General features: G+C 43.2%; 2 protein-coding genes and 1 long non-coding RNA gene across 11 annotated transcripts in view; 2 read left to right on the top strand and 1 right to left on the bottom strand.

Moving 5' to 3' along the window:
* Positions 1 to 2,440, top strand: part of LOC131830604 (uncharacterized) — a 33,045-nt gene extending 30,605 nt beyond the window's left edge. Inside the window, exon 3 of the long non-coding RNA XR_009353236.1 lies at positions 1,667 to 2,440. This is a non-coding gene — a long non-coding RNA (uncharacterized LOC131830604). The remainder of the gene's footprint in view (positions 1 to 1,666) is intronic.
* Positions 1 to 7,314, bottom strand: part of ATE1 (arginyltransferase 1) — a 173,496-nt gene extending 166,182 nt beyond the window's left edge. For 2 of the 9 annotated variants that reach the window (XM_059172995.1, XM_059172996.1), the window contains exons 1-3: positions 6,212 to 6,394; positions 3,671 to 3,734; positions 2,483 to 2,545 (exon numbers count right to left, since the gene is read on the bottom strand). In XM_059172995.1, coding sequence (XP_059028978.1) covers positions 2,483 to 2,545; positions 3,671 to 3,734; positions 6,212 to 6,317 — 233 coding nt within the window. In that variant the 5' untranslated portion in view covers positions 6,318 to 6,394. Of the gene's footprint in view, positions 1 to 2,482; positions 2,546 to 3,670; positions 3,735 to 6,211; positions 6,395 to 6,731 lie in introns of those variants that run through there. The other 7 variants (XM_059172993.1, XM_059172992.1, XM_059172997.1 and 4 more) reach the window with 7 other exon arrangements.
* A 7,672-nt stretch (positions 7,315 to 14,986) lies between these two features.
* LOC131830045 (uncharacterized) lies at positions 14,987 to 22,421 on the top strand. The gene is made up of 4 exons (XM_059172440.1): positions 14,987 to 15,025; positions 17,258 to 17,637; positions 18,933 to 19,008; positions 20,981 to 22,421. The coding sequence occupies exons 1-4, from the start codon at positions 14,987 to 14,989 to the stop codon at positions 21,668 to 21,670; spliced, it is 1,185 nt and encodes a 394-aa protein (XP_059028423.1). The 3' UTR covers positions 21,671 to 22,421.
* Positions 22,422 to 22,628: the final 207 nt, after the last annotated feature.

The raw sequence follows: 22,628 nt of genomic DNA, 5'->3' as shown, positions 1-22,628 counted from the left end.
CACGTTCACAGGCCGTAGCACAGCACCTGTACCATTCGATGTTACGATCCTCTGAGCTGGGGAGTTAGCAATGAGGACAGAAAGGAGCCTGAATATGGCCGGAGCAACAGGGATGAAAGAAAGTCAAATCCTGATCTTCCAAAGAGAGAAATTCAGAGATAATGAGAAAAAATAGAGTTGAATCCTTACCTTCTAAAAAGAGAAACCCAGAGATATGAGAAAAACCCAAAGGTAATGAGATAAGGTTTCTGTAATTATATAAGCACATCACTTAAAGGTAGAAAGAAGAAAAAAAAAATCAGTTAAAAATGTGAGAGTACACTGGGAAACAGGAAATAGGGAGGTGCAGGGGGCTGCAATTGTGCAAAATAATTTTATGGAATTGTTTGATTTTTAAATTACCAGCATATATAATTCTATATAAAAATAAAAACTAAAAAAAAAAAAAAAAAATTCAGAGCCAAGGAAGCTCATCCTCACTTACACTCACATACAGTCCCTGACATCTAACAAGAGGCTACGCTATTGGTTAGCATTGCCTTGCCTTCACATTAGGCCTCACTAGAACTACTGTAGTAAACAAAGTTTAAAAAAAAAAAAAAAAAAGAAAGAAAGAAAGAAAAAACAGAACAGTAAATGCCTCCATAATATCAATACATACAATGAAGTTGTGTAAAGGATAGCAATTCAGGAAATGTTTGTGATTTCAAGCCAAAAAAAAAAAAATCACGTTTTATAATTATTTTTGTTTTGCAATGTTAATTGAATTCCTTTTCATAAAAACAATATACCTGGAGCAGTGCTTTGCATTGAGAGATATCCAATAAATTATAGAACCTAGTCTTTTTCTTTAACCCTGAAACGGACTTTTTTTTTTTTTTTTTTAACTTTTCTGATTAGAGATTCTCAGGGTTCTAGCAAATCAACTCCAGACTTACTTAAACAGAACCCTGGCCATAATCCAATAACAAATTGTTATTTGAAGGAAAAGGACTTCTGTATTTGACGATGTCACTGCTTCATAAACATTAAAACTGCAAGAGGACATTTGGGGTGCCTGGGCTCAGTGGGCTAAGCCTCTGCCTTTGGCTCAGGTCATGATCTCAGGGTCCTGGAATCGAGCCCCACATTGGGCTCTCTGCTTGGCGGGGAGCCTGCTTCCCCCCGCTCTCTCTGTCTACCTGTGATCTCTCTCTCTGTCTGTCAAATAAATAAATGAAAAAAAAAAAAAAACCTGCAAGAGGACACCACAGATGTCCTGGGATAGTAAGTGAGATGATGTCAGTAAACCAGACACCCACCTTTTCTCTTGATTGCTCCAGTCCTAGGACCAGTTAGATAAAAGAAAGGATTCTTAACCAGGAATTCGTGGACCTTTGTGAGCCCACTGGGAGCCCAAGATCATCCTAAAATTAGTATGCAAGATCTTCTTACATATTTTTATCTATACCCCCTCCCTTTTGTTTTGTTTTGCTGAAGAGAGGGTCTGTAACTTTTAATCAGATTGTCAAATCTTTAATCCCAAAGCAAATTAAGAGCAACTAAGGGAAAGAGGTATGAGGACCAGCCAAAACATGATGGATACAACCATGTTTGCTTTTTTATCTGGAGATTATTCACACTGAAACTGTAGACAATGCTTAACAATGCAACATACTTTCCCTAGTTTGTACCAGAAGAAGAGGAAGGCAAGGAGCACAAGGGAGAAGAGGAGGATCTTTGTAACTTGAGAAGAATGGAAAATCCTTCCATGGCAGACTGGGGTTTGCTGGTTAAGCCATCACTTTGGAGGAAAATAGACATTTTAGTTTAAGTTTTACAATGAAGAAACCTGGACTCTAAATGTATGCAGCAGATTCAATGTCGGCCCTCCCCCTCCTCTTCTGACAGATCCTACAGTACTGTTGGAGTGTGACGACAGTGTCCAGTCATACACCAGAATGTGGAAAGCCCCAAGCTAAATTCTATAAAACACTTAACATCTAAAAGTAATTTGAGTATTTTCTAATATTCTCACAATATGTCTGAAATCATTGACTAGATTGCTAAATAGTATACTTTTTCATATCCTATTTATACCCAAACTATTAAACAATATTATTAAAAGCTACTGATGAAGTATAAATGTAGCATCAGTATGTAGAAAAGACACAACTCATTTGCTTTTCTTCATAAAGAATCTAGCTGGAATGAAAATTAACATGTAAAAAAAGCAAGATGTCACTACAGAATTATACATACTCTTCAAATTATATATAGATCCAGGGTGCCTGGGTGGCCCAGTGCGTTAAAGCCCCTGCCTTCAGTTCAGATCATGATCCCAGGGTCCTAGGATTGAGGCCTGCATCGGGCTCTCTGCTCAGCAGGGAGACTGCTTCCTTCCCCCGCAAACCCGCTACCTGCCTCTCTGCCTACTTGTGATCTCTGTCAAATAAATAAATAAAAGCTTTTTAAAAAATTATATATAGATCCTCTTTCTTACCTTATCGTGTACTGAGGACAACATGTTTGATTCATGACAGGCTTGTACACATATTTCCCACTTCTAAAATTAAAAAGTAGTTTTGTTAATGTCTTACACATTTCTCACTTGTACCAAAGAAGACTAGTATAGGAGCACAAAATTAATTTGAGTAAAAATCTAACCAATAACATAAAAACATTTGGATTTACTCTTCATAACCTAAATAATCTTGCAACATGGACATAGCAAAGACAGAGTACAGCCTTTTCCTAACCCTTGATATATGTATTCCAAACTTCTTTACCTCTATTACCCTCTCAGCAGCACCTGCAATCCTTCCCTCAACCCACCATCAATCCTCAACCATAAAGGCAATCAGAGGAAAATCTACTCAAGTAACAGATGACATCAAAGAATTACCGTGTAAAGGATGATAATGGTATCATAGATGCGTTATAAAGGAAAAAAGAAACCTTTCTTAGGAACATGTATTTATTACAGGTATACTAATAGGATACACAAAATTGCTTTAAATTATTTTGTGGGGGAGGAAGGAACATCTTAGTCTGTTCAAGCTGATGTAACAATATGCCACAGGCTGAGTGCTTATAAACAACATAAATGTATTCCTTGTAGTTTGGTTGGGAAGTTCAAGACCAAGGTGCTATCATATTCTATGTCTGGTAAAGATAAGCTTCCTGGTTCATATTTTTGTTGTAAGCTCACATGGCAGAAGGGGCAAGGGGGCTCTCTGGGTCTCTTTTACAAGGGCACTAATCCCATTTGCGAGGACTCCACCCTCTGACCTAATCACTTGGCCCACCTCCAAATACTATCAAAATGGGGTTAAGGACTGAGCCCAAGTACTTGGAGAAGGTGGTGAGAATGACACTCGCATTCACTCCACACAGGGAGCAAGGAGAATTGATGAAACAAGATTGGCAAAATGTCAACAACTGCTGAAGCCTGCGGATAGGACATGAGGTTCACTACACTGTACTTTCTACATTTACGTATATTTGAAGTTCTCCTAATAAACATCTTTAAAAGGAGAGAGAAAAGAATCACTACACAAAGAAATGTAACACAAAAATTTCTTAAACCTCTTTCTAAAAACAGGAAAACATTTTAAAGGCAAACAATATTTTGCAATTACAAGAAGAACCTGAGTAACAAGAGAAGTATCTTTGTATTGAAGAGCTTTACCTTCGCCATCCTCGATCTATAAGATCCTGATAATCCTGGACAGTCATTGAATGCGCCCACATGCCTGAAAAAATAAGTGCCATGTGCTGTGTTAATTACAGCAAGTTCAACTTTTAAAAAAATTTTTAAATTCAAAATCTTTATTTCAAAATGTGAATACTGAAGCAAAAAAAAAAATCTAGCTCACACTGGAAAAATGAAAGTCTGCACATACTTCATACTTGTTTGACATACAACACAAATGGAAAAGATATTTATCTTAATTTTATTCATTTATTTATTTATTTTTAAAGATTTTATTCATTAATTTGACACAGAGAGAGAAAGCGAGAGGAAACACCAGCAGGGGGAGTTGGGAGAGGGAGAGGCAGGCTTCCCCCGGACCCCTCCCTGAGTGGGAATCAATCCCAGAACCCTGGGATGGTGACCTGAGACAAAGGCAGAGGCTTTAACCCACTGAGCCACCCAGGCACCCTATTTACCTTAATTTTAATAATCAAACATATCAAAGTGATTATATTTAATACAGGATTAGCCAATAGTCTCTATGACTTCATATATTTAAGGTCCTTACTGCAATCAGATTATATCACACTTTTAAACCATAATAACATCCCCAATAATTTAATAAGCTGGTCTCTTCAGAAGAAGTGAAGAGGAAATGTTTTCTTAAAATATACATTTTCCTCATTTTTATGTTTTTAGCATAGCTTTGGATATTGAAAGCAGAACAAAAATATAGAGCAATATTCCTTTTAAGTATAAAAACTGAAAGTAATCAAAATGCCCAGGAACAGAAAAATGATTAGAGGGACTATGATATTATCCATATGATGGGATAATTATGCAACCATTAAAAAAATAAAGACAATGAGAAAACATTAAAAGATATATTTGAATTGATGTTCAAGGAAAACTAAATTTTTCTCTTGTAAACAGCAAATCGCATCAGAGCTATGTAGATAGACATAGGCTTGATAATACAAAATACATTCAGAAACAGAAAGGAGCTTGGCAGGTGCTCATTGAGTTACTTTATGAGCCTCTATATTCATCATCTATAAAATAGGAATAATAAAACCTACCTACCTAATAGGTGGGGTGCCCTACAGTAACGATAATCAGAATTAAAACAAACATAATGGAAATGTACAGTTCTCTCTTTAGATGAAAAGGGTGAAAGAAACCAGGTTTCTTCCGCAGGACTTTAAACAAAGGACATCTACATTAATCAATTTCCTCTTACAAAATTACTGGGAAAATAATTAAGAATCTAAGAAAATATTCATTATAGACACCTTTAATACAAGGTGCTTATCACACACATACTGTAGTCATAATACTAAAATTCTGAAAAAGGGAGCAATCCCTAATACCCTAAGGCAACCACTGCCACCAGCTGGTGTGTTTCTCCTGGATTTTGATCCTCCCAGAACTGTGATCGTGTCACACACGTCAATTGCATCCTGCTTTTCTCCCTTTAACCGCACACTCTCAACATTTTTCTGCTTACCTCATCTTCATAACCATCACTCCTAATGACTGCATTGTATTACGTTCTGCTCCCTCTTACCTACAAACATCTAACAATTTCAGTAAATGAGTAAGTGGACATACTATACTCATCCAAATCACTTGATTTGTTTGTTTGTTTGTTTGCTTTAATGGAAACTACCTAAATTTGTATCTTCGTGGTTATCCCATTTTCCACAATGCTGGGCTATTCCTTAAAACAACAATTTTTTTAATCTGCCAATACGTGACAGGGCAGGAAATAAATACAATGTTTTGTTTACAAACAAGTCTTCCCCGAAAGACACTTGAACTGTAACGGGGGCGCGGGGGGCGGGGGAGAACAACAAAACAACGTGTAAGCTGGCTTACACGTTCCGGAGGTGGGTGGAGGAGACAAGGCATAGGAGCACCCGGTCAATTTTTCAGACACCTTAGTACAAACAGGCTCCCTCGCCAGCCCCGCCTTGGTGGGTCACCAGCGTCCTGCACACGCTTCCAGACATTTTCTCCCGATGCCCGTGCCCACGTATGCACACACACACCTCTTCCTGCACCACCAGCCCACCCGACACGCCGCATTCTGCAATGAAAATCGGGGATGGTCCCACTTGGGCATCAGCACTTGGGGTCCGCCCCAGCGGAACTGACCGCACTGTTGCGCTCCCTGGCACGGCATGCTGTCACACATTTAACCGTCTCCTAAGGACTGAAGACGGACACCTGTTTCCGCACGTTGGGCCACGGCGGGACAATCATTATCTAGCCCGTGCGAGCACCTGCGTGAAGGATCAGCACCGAGAGGCGTCCCTGATGAATCAGAGCTGAAGTTCATTTTTAACTGGCAGCCACGGCCCAAACCTGCGAGCCGCGTTCCGCACACCCGCCTGGGACAGGATCCGGCCGGAGGATCCGCGCGTCCCTCGAGCCGGTCGGCCCGGGTCAGGGCGCCGCGACCCCCCGAGGACGCCCGCCGGCCGCGGAGCCCCCGAGGCCCCGACGCCCTCCGCCGCCCGCCCGCCCTCTCACCATTGGAGCGACTGCCCGACTCATTCTTGCAATAGCCGCAGCGGTAGGAGTCCTCGCCCTCGAAATACTCCACGATGCTGGGCGAAAGAGCGGCCCAGGAAGCCATGGCCCCGTCCCTCCAAACGCGACGCGACCCAGCCCAGCCCCGCTACCGCCGCCGCCACCCCACAATGCTCCGCGCCGCCCGGGAGCCCCCGAGGCGCGCGCGAAGCTGCTCGGGCGCCCGCAGGCCGGGTTCGCCGGGAGTCCCGCACGTTGACGCCGCCCGCGCCATCTTGACCGAGGGCAGCCTCCGCTATTTCCGTTCCTTCTCCCACAGGGACCGCCATCTTCGGTGAGGGTGAGGAGGAGAAAGGACCTTGAAGGGAAATAGTCTGAGAAGAAACGTCTGGGAGAGGGGAGTGCGAGTGTGGGGAGCCGGCCCTGTGCGCTCCCAGGCGAGGGGCTGGTGCGGGGCGCGGCGGGCGGTGCTAGGGTCGGACTCGGCGGCCGCGCCAGCCCTGCCCGTTGGGACACTCACCGCAGGACACCTTGCCCTCCTCCGAGCCGCAGTAGCCGCAGTGGTAGCTGGCCTTGAGCCCTTTGTATTCCACCACCGAGGCCATGGCCGCCTCCAGGGTCCGCCAGGGCCGGCCACGCCTCTCCGCGCCCTGGGGCCGACCTCCGCGGAGCGCGGGGGCCCGGGGCGGGGAGGGGAGGAGGACTGAAGCCTGGCGGGTGCGTCCCAGCTCCCCAACCCGAGCTTCTACTGCCTCCTCGGGGCTCCGGTCTCTGCGGGTGCCGGCGCCTGCGGAGACCTGAGCGAGGGTGGTATTCCTGCCCCCGGGCCCCGAGTTAGGGCCAGCCCTTTGCATAATTCCTCGTCAAGCAGTCGCCAAACATCACTCATTGTCAGCGCCGTTTTACAGATGAGGAAACTGAGGCTCGGAGGTTGTAAGTCAGTCATTTCCCGCCGGGCTCAGTATAAAAGTTACTATCTCGCGCGGTCCCTGACACCATGTGGGGGGCCAGCTCGGGTTTCTTCCAAACCAGCACGTCCACTCTTACGTGCCATGTGCAGGTACACGTGCAGGTGTTCTGTGAGTGGCCGGCGGAGATGAATTGAACACTTGATGGTTTTAAAGCAAACAACTTTTGGAGCTAGTAGCCGCCTTCTGATGCTATAAGCCTATTGCCGCCGCATCTTAAGGCTTTGAAAGAGAAGATCTCGATTTTTTAATGTTCCAATATTTGTAATTTTTTTTTTTTTAATTTTAACTGCAAGCAAAACAAAGTATTTATGTAGGTTGAATTCAGCCTGTGGACTTCCCTATTTTAAAAAGGTATTTATTTTACTGAGAGAGATCACAAGTAGGCAGAGAGGAGGAAGCAGGCTCCCTGCTGAGAAGAGAGCTGGATGTGGGGCTCCATCCCAGGACCCTGGGATCATGACCTGAGCTGAAGGCAGAGGCTTTAGCCCACTGAGCCACCCAGGCACCCCTTAAAGAGGATTTTTTTTTTTTTTTTTTTTTTTTTTAGGAAGTAATAGTCTGGAGCAAAGTATAAAAATGAGTACTGCCAATAAGGTAATATTCCTTAATGCATACATAATTTAAGATTGTCTTTATATTTTTTGTCAACAAGCTGATTATCTTTTTGTAGTGTTTTGAAAAATGAAATCATGAACCTTGGAGAAACAGGTAAACTTTGAGGTCAGTTTGATCATTCTTGATCGCAAGGTGCACTATGTTGGATATATGCGTTTTTAAGTTGAAGGGGTTTCTTGGTAGCCGCATGACCTGTTATATTACTAAGGGTCACTTGTGCCTCACACAATGGGAAGAACCTCAGGGACAGTTGTAGCATGTAGGAGGCTCTCAGGGCCCCTCCAGGTTTCTCCAGTACCTCCTAAAACTTGAAGTTTTGGTACATATCAGTACCCATTAAGACAGACTTCATTCATTTTGTCCATTATGGCAGATTTGAGTATTCCTGATCCTTTCTCAGGCAGGCTCTCATTCTGGAAGAAAGTAAAGGCTTGTGGAATGAAACAAAGACAGCAGATGCCATCCTCAGAAAGTAGGAAGCCAGGAGGCTTTTTGTTTTTTCTTAGTGTAGTCCTTTACCAATTCACTTGTGTCCCTTTGTCCCAACCTTATCCTAAGCCTTAGACCAACCTCTGCCAGGGAATGCCAATCTAGAGCTATAATGCCAATGTCCTAGGCATACGTGTTAACTCATTTAATCCTTACAGTAACTTCACAACATAGGAAATGAAGACTAGAGAGGCTAAATAACCTGATCAAGATCACACAGCTAGTAAGAGACATAAGACAGTTGTGTGTGGAGGGCAGGAGGAGACCAAAGATAGAGGCAAGTCACTCCAAGTTGGCAGGTGGCAGGTTTTTTGTTTGTTTTTAAGATTTATTTATTTATTTTAGAGAGAGTGTGTGTGTTGTGAACACAAGTGGGAAAGGGGAAGGGGCAGAGGGAGAGAATATCCAAGCAGATTCCCACTGAGTGTGGAGCCCAATGTGGGGCTCCATCTCATAAGCCATAAAATCAGGACCTGAGCCAAAGCCAAGAGTATGATGCTTAACCAACTGAGCCATCCAGGTACCCCCACAGGTGGAAGTCAATAAGCAAAGGGAACTTGCATATGAAGCTTGTACTGGGCAGCAGCAAGATGAATGGATCCCTACACCACCACACTAACCATGGCTATTGAGCACTTAAATCTTAAAAGTTTGTATAGAGGGGCTCCTGGGTGGCTCAGTTGTTTGGGTGTCTGCTTTTGGCCCAGGTCATGATGCTGGGGTCCTGGGATAGAGCCCTGCATCAGGCTCCCTGCTCAGTGGGGAGTCTACTTCTTTGTAAGGACATGATTAAACCCAACAACACCATCAATCAGCTGGTTCTAACTGACATCTTTAGGACACTTAATCCAATAGTGGCAGAATACACACTCTTCTCAAGCTCACATGGGACATTTACCAAAATAGACCACCTTCTGTGCCATAAAAAAACAAGTTTAAAAGAATAGAAACCATGCAAAGTATGCATACCAAAATGGAATTAAACTAGATATCAGCAACAGAAAGGTGGTAGGAGAAATTCAAAATAATTAGAGATTAAATAACATACTTCTAAATGCTTTGATCAAAGCAGTTCAGAAATATTTTGAACTAAAAGAAAATACAGCTGACCCTTGAACAATACTGGGGTTGGGGTGCCAGACCCCCACACACAGTCAAAAATCCACACATAAATATTGACTCCACCAAAATAATTACTAATACCCTACTGTTGACAAGAAGCCTTATCAATAACACAGTCTTAATATATATATTTTGTGTTATATGTATTTTATACTATATTCTTACAGTAATCTAGAGAAAGATGTTATTAAGAAAGTTACAAGGAAAATATATTTACAGTGCATATTTCTCAAAATCCACAAATAAGTGGACTTCTGCATAAGCATTCAATCGTCAACTGTACAACTTACCCAATTTGTGAGTTGCAGCAAAAGCAGTACTTAGAAGATATTTATAGCATTGAAAGCATACATTAGAAAAAAGATCTAAAATTAATAATCTAAGCTTCTACCTCAGGATACTAGAAGAAGAAGAGCAAAATAAATCCAAAATAAGCAGAGGGGCACCTGAATGGCTGTCAGTTAAGCATCTGCCTTCAACTCAGGTCATGATCCCAGAGTTCTGGAATCGAGTCCTGCATCGGGCTCCCAGCTCTGTGGGATGACTGCTTCTCCCTCTGCCTCTGCCTCACTCTCTCTCTCTCTCTGCCTCTGATAAATAAATAAAATATTTTTTAAAAAGAAAACAACAAAAATTAAAACTCAATGAAACAATACAAGAAATCAATAGAGAAATTCAACAAAACCAAGTTAATTCTTTGAAAAGATCAATAAGATAGATAAACTTCCAGTGAGGCAAATTAAAACAAAATGAGAAGACAAATTGCCACAGTCAGAAATGAAAGAAAGACCATGGATATTAAAAGTATAACAAATGAATATTACAAGCAACTCTATGTCCATACATATGACAACCTACAGGAAACAAATTCATTCTTTGTAAGATGCAATCTACCAAAACTCATACAAGAAGTACATAACATGTTTACACCTATATGTAAAGAAATGGAATTAATAATCAATAACCTTTTAAAACAGCCCTGGGGCCAGATGGGTTCATTGGTGAATTCTACCAAACATTTAAGGAAGAAATTATACAACTCTCTGTAGTCTCTTCCAGAAAATAGAAGCAAAGGGAATTTTCTAACCCATTCTCTGAGGCCAACATTACCTAATACCAAAACCAAAGACATTACAAGAAAACCACAGACCAGTATCTCTAATAAACGTAGATGTGAAAAATCCTAAAAAAGTATATTAATAAATGGAACTCAACTATATATAAAAGGAATTCTATACTATTATACTTTACAAAATAATGTAATCCATGTCATCAATGCCCTAAAGAAGAAGAATCGTATGATCATATCAGTAGATACAGAAAAATGTGTTTGACAAAATCCAACACTTACTCATGATAAAAGCTCTCAGCAAACTAGGAATAAAGAGGAACTTCCTCAACTTGATTGAGTAAAGAACATCTACAAAAAACCTCACTGTTTTGAAAAATTGGTTGCTTTCTCAATTAGATCACAAACAAGGCAAGGATGTCCCCTCTCAACACAGCTATTCAACATCATGTTGGAAGTCCCATCTAATGCAATAAACAAGAAAAGGAATAAAAGATTTATAGTTTGGGAAGAAAAGAATAAAACTATTTTCATCCACAGATGACATGATTGTCCAAATGGAAAATTTCAAAGAATCAACAAAAATAAAAATCTGGAACTAATAACCAGTAATAGCAAATTTGCAGGATACAAGCTTTATAGAGCAAGAACTAATTTCTTTCCTATATGTCAGAAATGAACAATTGGAATTTGAAATTAAAAACACAATACCGTTGGGGCGCCTGGGTGGCTCAGTGGGTTAAGCCGCTGCCTTCGGCTCAGGTCATGATCTCAGGGTCCTGGGATCGGGCTCTCTGCTCAGCAGGGAGCCTGCTTCCTTCTCTCTCTCTCTCTGCCTGCCTCTCAGTGTACTTGTAATTTCTCTCTGTCAAATAAATAAATAAAATCTTTAAAAAAAAAAAAAAACCACAGGGGCGCCTGAGTGGCTCAGTGGGTTAGGCCGCTGCCTTCGGCTCGGGTCATGATCTCAGGGTCCTGGGATCGAGCCCCGCATCGGGCTCTCTGCTCAGCAGGGAGCCTGCTTCCTCCTCTCTCTCTCTCTGCCTGCCTCTCTGCCTACTTGTGATCTCTGTCTGTCAAATAAATAAATGAAATCTTTAAAAAAAAAAAAAAAAAACCACAATACCGTTTATATTAGTGTAACCACCCTTCAGAACAATGTACTGCTTAAAATATGACCTATGAGAAATTATACTAGTTACCAAGCATGGCTTAGATGTAGCCTTAAGAAAAACATGTATTGGCAATAGGCCTCTGGGGGAGAGGACTACACATCCTTGAAGTCAAGCAGCTGGGAATGCCCAGCCCACTCAGGGCGGATGGCCACCTGCTTCATTTTACCATTATCTCTCCTTCCCTGGAGAACACCAGCAGTTAGGCAATCCTTTCATTTGGGCTTGCTCACTGTAGGTCATGTACTACATGCTCAGACATGTTTTGCCTTTTTTCTTCCATATCTACAAGACTCATGATCAATGTGTAATCTACACGCTTCTTTGCTGGTTGTTAGGCACTTTCTAATAAATATGAGACTGAGGAGTTGTTTAGGGAGAGTCTCTCCTACTGTCATCCCCGGCTCCCTTTCTCTTGCAGCTGACTTGTTTGTGCCTCATTCTTCTCCCATGCACTGTCAGGAGGTGGCATATTAGTACCAGAAAGAAAATGAAATACTTAGGTATAAATCTAACAAAATATGTATAAGATCTATAAAAGGAAAACAAAAGACCTCAGATGGAACAAATCAAAGATCTAAATATATGGAGATGACCCATGTTCATTGGCAGGAATATGTATACTTTTAAGATGTCATTTTGTCCCACTGGATCTTTAGATTCAATGTAATCCCAATAAAAGTCCCAGCAAGTTATTTTGTGCATATTGACCAACTGAATCCAAAATTCATATGAAGAGGCAAAAGACTCAGAATAACCAAAACAATGTCAGAGGAGAAAACAAGACCAGAGTACAAACTCTACCAGAATTGAAGACTTTTGCAAAGCTACGGTAATCAAAGACAGTGTGGGATTGGCGAAAGAACAGACAAATGGATCAAGAGAACAGGACAGAAAGCCAGAAATAGACCCACACCCATATAGCTAGCTGATCTTTGACAAGGGAGCAAACACAAGTCAATGAAGAAAGGATAGTCTTTTCAACAATGGTGTTGGAACTGGGCATCCACATGCAAGAAACAAATAAATCTAGACACAGACCTTATACTTTTAATAAAAATTAACTCAAAATGGATCATAAGCCTAAATGTAAAACACAAAACAAACCCCTAGAAGATAACATAGGAGAAAATCTAGGTGACTTTGGTTTTAGCGATGACTTTTTAGATAGAATGGTCAAACATGGCCCATGAGAGAAAAAATTAAGTTGTACTTTATTAAAATGAAAAACCTCTGCTTGGCAAAAGACACTGCAAAAGAATGAAAAAACAAGCCATAGACCAGGAGAAAGTCTTAGCAAAACACATTCCTGCTAAAGGACTGGTATCTAAAACATACACACACACACACACACACACACACACACACACACACACACACACACAAAATAACCCAAGAAAATAACCCAATTAAAAACGGGCAAAAGATATGAACAGATACCAACCAAAGATAAATAGATGGTAAATAATGTTATAATAAGACGCTCAGCATCATATGTTATTAGCAAACTGCAAATTCTAACAAACTAGCACTCACACCTCCTCCAGGGCTAAAATTCACAACACCGACAACACTACTAGACCAACAGGAGCTCTCATTCATTGCTGGTGGGGAGGCACATGCACAGCTACTTTGCAAGATACTTTGGCAGTTCCTTATAATAGTAGACATACTCTTAACCATATGATCCAATAGTCCTCGGTATATAACCAAATAATCAAAAGCTTATATCCACACAAAAACTTGCACACAAATGTTAATAGTAGCTTTATTCATAATTTTCAAAACTGGAAGCCAGCAAGATGTCCTTCACTAGGTGAATGGATAAAACAATGATGGAATGTTGATCTGCCATAAGAAGAAATGAACTATGTATGAAGCCATGAAAAGACATGGAGAAACATGAAGAGCATATTACTTAGTGAAATAACCCAATCTGAAAAAGCCTTTTCAGCATGAAAAAATTACACTGTATGATGCCAAGTATATGGCATTCTGGAAATGGCAAAACTATGAGACAGTAAAAAGATCAGTGGTTTCTGGGGCTTAGGATGTGGGGTGGGGGAGTGACAAAGAGTTGGAACATGGGATTTTTAGGGCAGTGATACAATTCTGTATGATGCAGTAATGATGGACACCTGTCACTGTACATTTGTTAAAACCCATGGAATATACCAGACAAAGAGTAAAACTCAGTGTAAGCTATGGACTTTAGTTAATAATAATGTGGCAATATTGATTTGTCAGTGACAACAAGTATACCATACTAATACAAGATACAAATAATAGGAGGAACTTGGAGAGAGATTACTTTTTAATCACTATCCCTGTAAATCTATAGGTGCTCTTAAAAAATTAAATTTATTTTAAAAAATTAAATTTATTAATGAAAACAGAACAGCAGTGTAAAAAATTGAAATTGATTCTATGTTGAAATGACAATATTTTGGATATATCACGGGTTAAAATATGTCACTAAAATTAATCTCACCTGTTTGTTTACTTTCTTTAAACGTAGTTCCCAGAAAAAGTTAAATTACATCTGACTTACATTCTATTTTCATTGAACAATGCTGGTCTAGAACCAGGCTCTCACAGCACCAATGGACGAACCCAGTTTTCTACTTAATCTCTGATTCTAGGCTCTATGGTTTCAGGATCTTTTCTCTCATGCCAGTTTTTTTTTTTTTTTTTTTTTACTAATTTTCTTATTAACATTTCATAGTTCTCCATTTATTTGGGGGAAATCATCATAATTCTTCCACATCATATTCTGGCTCCAGAATATGAGCTCTCCTGCCTGAGAAACTTCCTCTGGCAACCACTGACAGAGTCAGTTGCTTCTTTGGTCTCAGGAGCACCTCCCACGTTTCTGCCACTCTATTCAGAAAATGCTCCCAGTATGTCCTCCATGTTCAGTCCTACCTCATGCTGATGACTCCTGCCTTTGTTTTCACTCCATACTTGTGCAATGCCTTTGTATGGCTACATCATATATGTGTACTTGTGTCAATTTCTTGCCTCCTTCACTGCATTGTGAGCTCCACAAAAGTGATCTGTGTTTCCACCCCTCCCGTTTCCCAAGGTCGGATAGGATAGCATGTGTAATATCACAAGCTTGGCTTTTAGACATCCATGTTCAAGTTTCAGTCTCCCGTTTGGCAACTGCGTGGCCTTGAACAAGTCACGTAACTCTCTTAACCACGTTTCCTCCCATGGAAAATGGGCAGAAGAATAAGAACATTACCAAATAGGATGGTTGGAGTGTCAGTGTTTTATGTTCAGATACAATCAGAGGCACTTTTAGTTTTTAAGTCTGTTTTCAAATTCTTGCAAAATGGGGCCATTGGACAGCGTGTGGTTTCCAAAGCCAGCAGTAAGTCTGTGACAGTACTTTGGTTTGTTTCAAGTTCCATATCATGAGAAGTGGTTAATGACACTTTCAGCTCAGGAACCTCTATGTTGTCCTTCCCCAGTGATGATTTCTCATGGTTACTCAAACACATTTCATGACTTTTGACAAACGATGAGAATTTAGGTATATGATAAAATATTTGTTAGCAAAGTGTTCTTTTTAGATTTCTCACAGAAAGACACAGCTCAGGCCACCTTTTGTTTATGTTAGGGCGAAGTCTAGTCTTGTCAATAGTTTGTTCCAACCTGATTTGCTAGCGAAAAAGTTATTTATCTCCCTAACTTAAAGTCTTCATTCCTTGTTTCTCTTATCAGGAAAAAAGAACAATTCAAAGCATGATACTTAAATGAAAAGTACTGTTAGGTCCACATGATGGTCTTTTTTGTTTTATTTTAATTAAGCTGATTCCTTACTTAAAAAGAGGCTCATATTAGGAATTGCATATTTTTGTCAAAAAGGAGGCTAGGGACCCTTGAGTGGCTTAGTTGGTTAAGCATCTGCCTGACTCTTGATTTTGGCTCAGGTCATGATCTCAAGGTCGTGAGATTGAGCCCTGTATTGGGCTCCATGCTGGGTGTAGAGCCTGCTTAAATTTCTATCTCTCCCTCTGCACCACCCCCACCCTGCTCATGCTCACTCTCTTGCAAAAAAAAAAAAAAAAAAAAAAAAAAAAAAGGCTATATTCAGTTTTCAGGAGGGTAAAATAAGAGATTACCTTTTGGCATTTTTTTTTTAAGAAGATTTTATTTATTTGAGAGAAAGCACACAAGCAGGAGGAACTGCAGAAGAAGGAGGAGAAGCAGGCTTCACACTAAGCAGGGAGCCCAGTGCAGGGCTCAATCACAAGACCCCAGGATCAGGACCTGAGCTGAAGGCAGACACTTGACTGAGCCACCCAGGCGCCCCTTCCTTTTAGCACTTTACACAGTGCTTGGCTCATAGTCAATGACTACTAGGAACTTGGGGTAGTATGATGCTGTCATGTCACACGTTTATACAAATTTTGGCTGAATTAATTGCAAGTAAGTTTGATATTTGAGTGACATGACATTTTATCAATGTTAAATGGTATCTTGTGAATATTAAAATGTAGGTTGTAATGTAATTCAAGGTTTTGGTATGAAAATCAACAGAAATCACTGTCATGACAATGTTTGAAATTCTTTTGATTTTTGATAAAATACCCATATTTACTTCATAACTGTTTCATTTCTTCTTTTCTAAATGAGTTCAGGGCTGTGGTGTCAAACACAACACTGCATACAGCATATTTGGGCAGGGACAGATTTTATTCTTAATAAGAAAGAAGCCAGGTTCTAATTAATCACTATATTTTCTCCTTTCACATTGTAAGAAGTAGAGACATTTCAAGAAATAAAAACAGGACTGGGGTCCTGGGGTGGCTCAGTCCTTGGATGTCTGCCTTCCGTTGGGGCCCAGGGCTCTGGGATGGAGCCCCGCATGGGGGTTTCAGCACAATGGGAAGCCTGCTTCTCCTTCTCCCTCTCTCACTACTTGTGTTCACTTGTGCTCCCTCTCTCTGTCAAATAAATAAAATCTTAAAAAAAAAAAAAAAGAAAAAAGAAGAAACAATGAGGACTTTATTTGGACACCCACAGCTCAAATACATGGTGACAAGTGTCTTGAATATGCAGAATCATTTCATTAATGTGTTTTGACATTGGAGTAACGTGTGCTTCTTCGTCCTTGAGTAATGACCAGTTATGAACATAAACATGTGGTTGAAAGTAGGCTGAAGGGGGTAGAGCTCCGAACCTCCCCAGCAGCAGCATTCAGCTGAGTGATGGTGAGAACCCGGGACCAGGCCACGGGCACACTCACCTGACCTCTGCCACTGGGACTGAGCATGCAGGGCCCGCCCCTCCCCCCAGGCCCTGCACAGATTATATTTCTACGGAAGATACGTAATCTATATCTACCCCCGAAAAAAAAAAAAAAATCCAAAAATGACAAAGACGCTCCCGCTGCCTTGGAAGACGCTTTGTCCAGCTGCTCCGAGGGGCTGTGCTGTGACACTCTGCCCCGGGGCCCTGCTGTCCGCGGCCACTCGGCGCGGCTCACACCGGGGCGGTCCGCGCGGCCCCAGATGTCTTCACTCCCACCTCACAGTAGTGTCAATCTGGGACGGTGATGACACACACAAAAGCCTGCGACTGTCTCCGGTTGCCCTAGAAATCAGGCCGAGGCACGCGGAAGGCTCGGCCGTGCGGAGCCGGGGCCGGGGGAGCGCGGGGGGCGCCGGTGGGAGAACCGAGCCTTCGCAGCAGCGGGGACGGGAGGGAGCCCCGCGGGGGAAGGCGACTCGGTGACGCAGAGCGCGAGGAGGAGAGCGTGTCATCCTCCGAGCTGGCGACCGGCAGGGCAGCGGCAGAAGGAAAGGACGCGGAGGAGCCGCAGCGCCAGGATCCTCGAGGGGTGGCCGCGGGCGCCGGGCGGGGAGGGCGCCGGGGGGCGCCGGGCGGGGCCGGGGACCGGCTGGCAGCGCGGCCCCCGCCCTCACGCGGCGCCCGGGTGACAGACTCCGAGTGGCTGGATCTGAGCGCGGAAGAACAGTGCGTATCGTTTCCGTCCGTTCTGGGTCAAAGGCCGGAGAACGTGCGTTGATCCGGGAAGCAGCGGGGCGCCGGGACAGGTCGCGCAGGCGCACTGCGGTCCCCGAAACGGCCGCTCCCGGGCGTCTGCAGCCTCGGCGGCCCTCGCAGGGCGGCCCGATGGGTGCCCCGCTGACGGCTCGGGCGGCTGAGCGGACCCACCTGAGGCCCCAGCACGTCTCCCAGCCTGGAGTAAGCGCCGCAAACGCTGTCAGGGAGATCGTGCAAGAACCTCGTGGAAAAGAAAACATGAAAGCAGCAGGAGGAATCTGTTTAAGAAATTAGCTGTACTTACACGGTCATTATAGTCGTGTTTTTTAACCAGTGGATAATATAAAATCCTCTTTCGCTGCAGAGGGAAGTCAGAGAGGGGCGACTGGGTGGCCAGTCGGTTAAGTGGCTGCCTTCGGCTCAGGTGATGATCCTGGGGTCCCAGGATCGAATCCGTGTCAGGCTCCCTGCTCAGCAGGGAGTCTGCTTCTCTCTTGGCGCCTCACCCTGCTCTCGTGCTCTGTCTCACTCTCTCAAATAAATAAAATCTTTAAAAAAAATAATAAGTCAAGAGAAACAGAATATTTACAACCTAGGTTGTTAAACACAGAACCTATTTACTAACTAAACCCGTTAAGAAATAAGAGTTCTCCGGGATACCTAAATGTGACAGCAAATTTCTCCGCTGTATTTTTCTGCATTAAATTAAAAAACAACAACAACAAAAAAACTTTCCTGCCATCAAATTATTTTATTGGCTATCTAAAATATAAACGTTTGACAAGAATTATGAAATGTTACGGTTAGCTGTTGTTAGAAATTAATGATAGCTTATACTATTTATAATTTTATGCATAACTGAACTTAAAAAGAACTTACCAGCTTTGAGAACTTACTCTCTCATCAAAGGTATGGTTCTTTGTTCTACCAACAATTATACAAACTGTGGTTTGTGGAATTTGAATCAGTACCTCAGCCTCCCCTCTCCATTGTCAAAAGTATTTGTTAGTCTCAACCTCAAACTCAATATGATTCTTTGTTCATACTTTTATCAGAAAGCAGTCCTTCCTTGTTTCAAGGAAAGCTATAAGTTAGCCATAGTCCTGCCCATCTGCACAAAGAAATGCCTCTTGCTATTAAAAAGCATATGACAAGCAGGTGAACAGTAAGTCCCAAATCAACTCTCTTCCTCATTCCACATGAGGGCCGTGTTTCCTGAAACCTTTCTCCAAATCCTAGTGCAATTTCTCTTTTTAATCTTCCAGATTGGCCTGGGCCAAAAACACTCAGGACCCTCGGATTGCAGTGGGTTCCCAGTCTCCACTAGAAAAGAAGATTAAGGTGAGGAAATACATTTGCCATGAACTTTGGAGCCAGTAATACCATCATAAAAAGTTTATCCCCAAGGTAGAAAGGGCCTGAGTGTTTCAAGCCAGAGTGCTTGTCTGTCAGGCTTGGCTTCAACTGGGCAACACTGGATAAGACAAACATCGCTTGTATTCCCATAGGGCTGGGGCAGGTGAGGGACACGGACACTAAACAAATTGTGATAAGGGTCATAAAAGATGGGAATTTTTTTTTTTTTTTGCATGAAAACATGGAAGGTTTGAGGAAGTAACATTTAAGCTAAAATCTAAAGATTATGTACGTAAGTACTGTAGAGTTGCTGTGTTGTGTGTTTGGGAGTATATGAAGAAAAAACATGTGAAAATATTCGGATGGCAAAGAAAATATGGTTTTCGAGGAACAGAAGAGTTGGGGTGGCCACAGCAGAGTGGGCAAGCAGTCCAGCTGAGAGGTAGTCAGAAGCCAAATTATGAAAGCCATACTGGGATTTGGGATTTTCTCCTAAAAGCAACAGGACACTATTCTAAGGTTTCAATGTAGGGAAGGGACATGCTCAGGTTTCTGTGATACAAAGACCCGCCCAGTTGCTGTGTCCATGGTCTGATGGGGCTGGGAGGCAGAGAGAGAAGCATGGATTCAGGGAAGCTAGTTAGGCTGCTACCCTAGGGTGGGGGCATTTTGAAGTTAGTAGGGACAGGACTGAGAAGTGGAAAAGAGAAGGAAACACTTCGGAAGAAGATCCAAGTGGAGATGTAGATCGCGTCTAGGGGTGAAGTTGAGAGGTGAGTACTGGGCAGTCTTGTGTGTCTCGATGGTCTCACTCATCTCTCCTTGCCCCCTCTAGAGCAGTCCCTGATACAGGGTAGGTCACCTGTTGAGTGATTGAGACTGTCCATGCCCAAGAAAGTCTAAATGAGACTATGCTCATCTTTAGTGACAATTTCTGTTGTATTTTCTTACATTACATTCAAAAGACAGAACCAGCAAAGTCGGTGGAAGGGCGTGGCCATAGAATGAAGGGCTATTCGGTCACCTGGGGGTATTTGGCTACTGGCTGTGTTGCAGTCTAGGGTGATCCAAGATAGCCTTGGTCACATGCCCTTGGCCACAGTCTGGAAGCCAGAGGAGTAAAGTACTCAACTCTGTAAAATGCTGCTGACGTCAAGTATGACAGGGACAGAGACAGAACCACTGAATTTGTTGCTGTGGAGATGCTTCACAACCTAGATGGGAGCAGTCTCGCGGCAGTCAGGGCCTGGAAACCCACCCGAGGAGGACCAGGGGGGAACTGGGAGGTGGGAGTGGAGAGGGTTTCTAGTGTCTTCTTCCTGGCACATGGTGGAAGGGAGCCAAGATGGGATGTGTGGCAAAGGAAACACTTTCCTTTTCGGTTTAAAGATGATAGAGATACTGGAACATATTCTTATGCTGACAGGAGGGAGCCAGTACAGGGGAAATTTTGATGAAGCAGGAAAGAGAATTTGGTAATTGCTAACTGAAGTTCCTGAAGCTTCACAAGGACAGGTGGGAGAACTGGCCTTTGATAGAGAAAGGGGCAACATTTCCATTGTAAAGGCAGAGTCCAGGGTCGATGCGCGGTGGTGGTTCTGGCACCGGGAAGAGGAGGGTGTTCCTGACTGTGTGCTTCTGCCTTCTCAAGGAAGCCTCAGGTGAACTCGTGAAGGGGACCCTGGGGGAAGGGAGTGTGGGAGGTTTGGAGAGAAAGCCAGGGAACATGGCTAGGAGACTCCTGACCAGGGACATGGTGTCAGAGTGCCAAGACACTCTGTGATCTCTGTCATGGCCTGCAATGAAGGACATTCAACTTAAAAACCTTCTAATCCTTCCCTCTGACAAGAGTTTAGGTGGTGTCCATTCTTCAAAAGTGAGGAAATTTTTGCTCCGAAAGTCTCAGCTGGAGAATGAATCCCTTCATCAGCTCAAAGCCATGTCTTTTGACTTCCAGTTTGCCAAAGTGGAGGAGTACTACTATCGACGGCATCAGGCAACGACGCTGGGAGAAGCATGGAGATACACGACGGCTCCAAGGTGGGAAATTAAAATAGAGAGACAGAGACCACAAGGTAACAAAACAGGAGATGCTAAAAAATGGGACTATTTAGTGTCTGAGAGGGAGCTGGACCACATAGAGAAGCATATCTACAGAGCCGAACGAGCCAGAGGCCTCCGAGACCACAAGTACCGGCTCCTCCCTCAAAGGGTTCCAAGTGACACGGTCATCCCCAAAATACGAAGCCCAGGGAAGGAGGAGAAGACTGCAGTTGTCCAGAAACCCCACAAAACGAAGACCAAAAAGCACAGGGCGGCCTGGGCAAAGGAACAGATCAGGGGACATCAGGATCGAATGATTCGGGGGCGAGAACTCACAGAGCAGAGAAGCGAGAGTCTGTGTGCCTGGAGGGTCTCTGCTCCCGCTCCTCCTCTCCACAGGCCTGCAACACACAAGGAGGAAGAGAAGGAATTCGAACGGATCACAGCCTACCCGATTGCCCAGCCTTACCAGGAAGCACTCATAAAAGTGACCATCCTCACGGAAAAGTCCAGAAAGGAGGAACACATAAAAAAGCCACTCCGACGAGAGCTCTTGAGCATGCCACCATTTTTGAGAAGTCAACTAGAAAAAAAGGAAGTTTAAGTTATTTTATGGATGATTCTATTTCTTTTGCAGGCCGGCATCCTTTGACAATTGTCAGTGCAGTAAAATCCCATAACCCCTAATCTGTTTGCATCCAACTTGGAGTCGGGGGAGTTAAACTGAGTGTTTGTTTCACCTCTCTGCATGATTATCCCGAAACTTAGTGACTTAAAAACGACCACTATTTTGTTGTATCTCCCAATTCCATAACAGGAATTCAGACAGAGCTCAGCTGGGCAGTTTTTCTTCCCTGTCCTGCACTGCCAGAGCTGCTTGGGGATGATCAGGTGACAGTTGGACAAGAGGGTACAGGCCTCGTGCCCTTGGGGTTGACTAGAAGGCTGGGTTTGGCTGGTCCCAGTCCCTGTCTCCTCTCTCCGTGAGGTTTCTGACCTTATTTCACTGTGACCAGGTTCCAGTGACCTGTCAGACACCACAAGATTTCTTGTGACCGAGCATCCGCAGTCCCAGAACATCACTTCTGCCATATTCTGCTGCTCAAACATGTCACCAAGATCAGTCCAGACTGGGGGGCAGTGGGCTGGGCGGGGGGGAGACCCTTCCTCTCAAAGAAACTTGCAGCGAGCTTTTAATCCACTCCTGCAAGGCTCTGAAAAGTCCCAACACACACGCCCATCCTTCTTTATCCTCTGTGCTGTCTCTCATGTTACTACTACTCATCAACATGAAACAAGTATTTTTTTTTTTAAAGATTTTATTTATTTACTTGACAGAGATCACAAGTAGATGGAGAGGCAGGCAGAGAGAGAGAGAGAGAGAGGGAAGCAGGCTCCCTGCTGAGCAGAGAGCCTGATGCGGGGCTCAATCCCAGGACCCCGGGATCATGACCTGAGCCGAAGGCAGCGGCTTAACCCACTGAGCCACCCAGGCGCCCCGAAACAAGTATTTTTATACAAAGAAACCAACAAGTCCATAGCTCCTGGAGTGATCTCGACTG

Source organism: Mustela lutreola, chromosome 4, assembly GCF_030435805.1.
Source record: "Mustela lutreola isolate mMusLut2 chromosome 4, mMusLut2.pri, whole genome shotgun sequence".
Classification (NCBI taxonomy): domain Eukaryota; kingdom Metazoa; phylum Chordata; class Mammalia; order Carnivora; family Mustelidae; genus Mustela; species Mustela lutreola.
The sequence above is the reverse complement of the archived record's forward strand: the minus strand, read 5'-3'. Positions and strand labels throughout refer to the sequence as shown.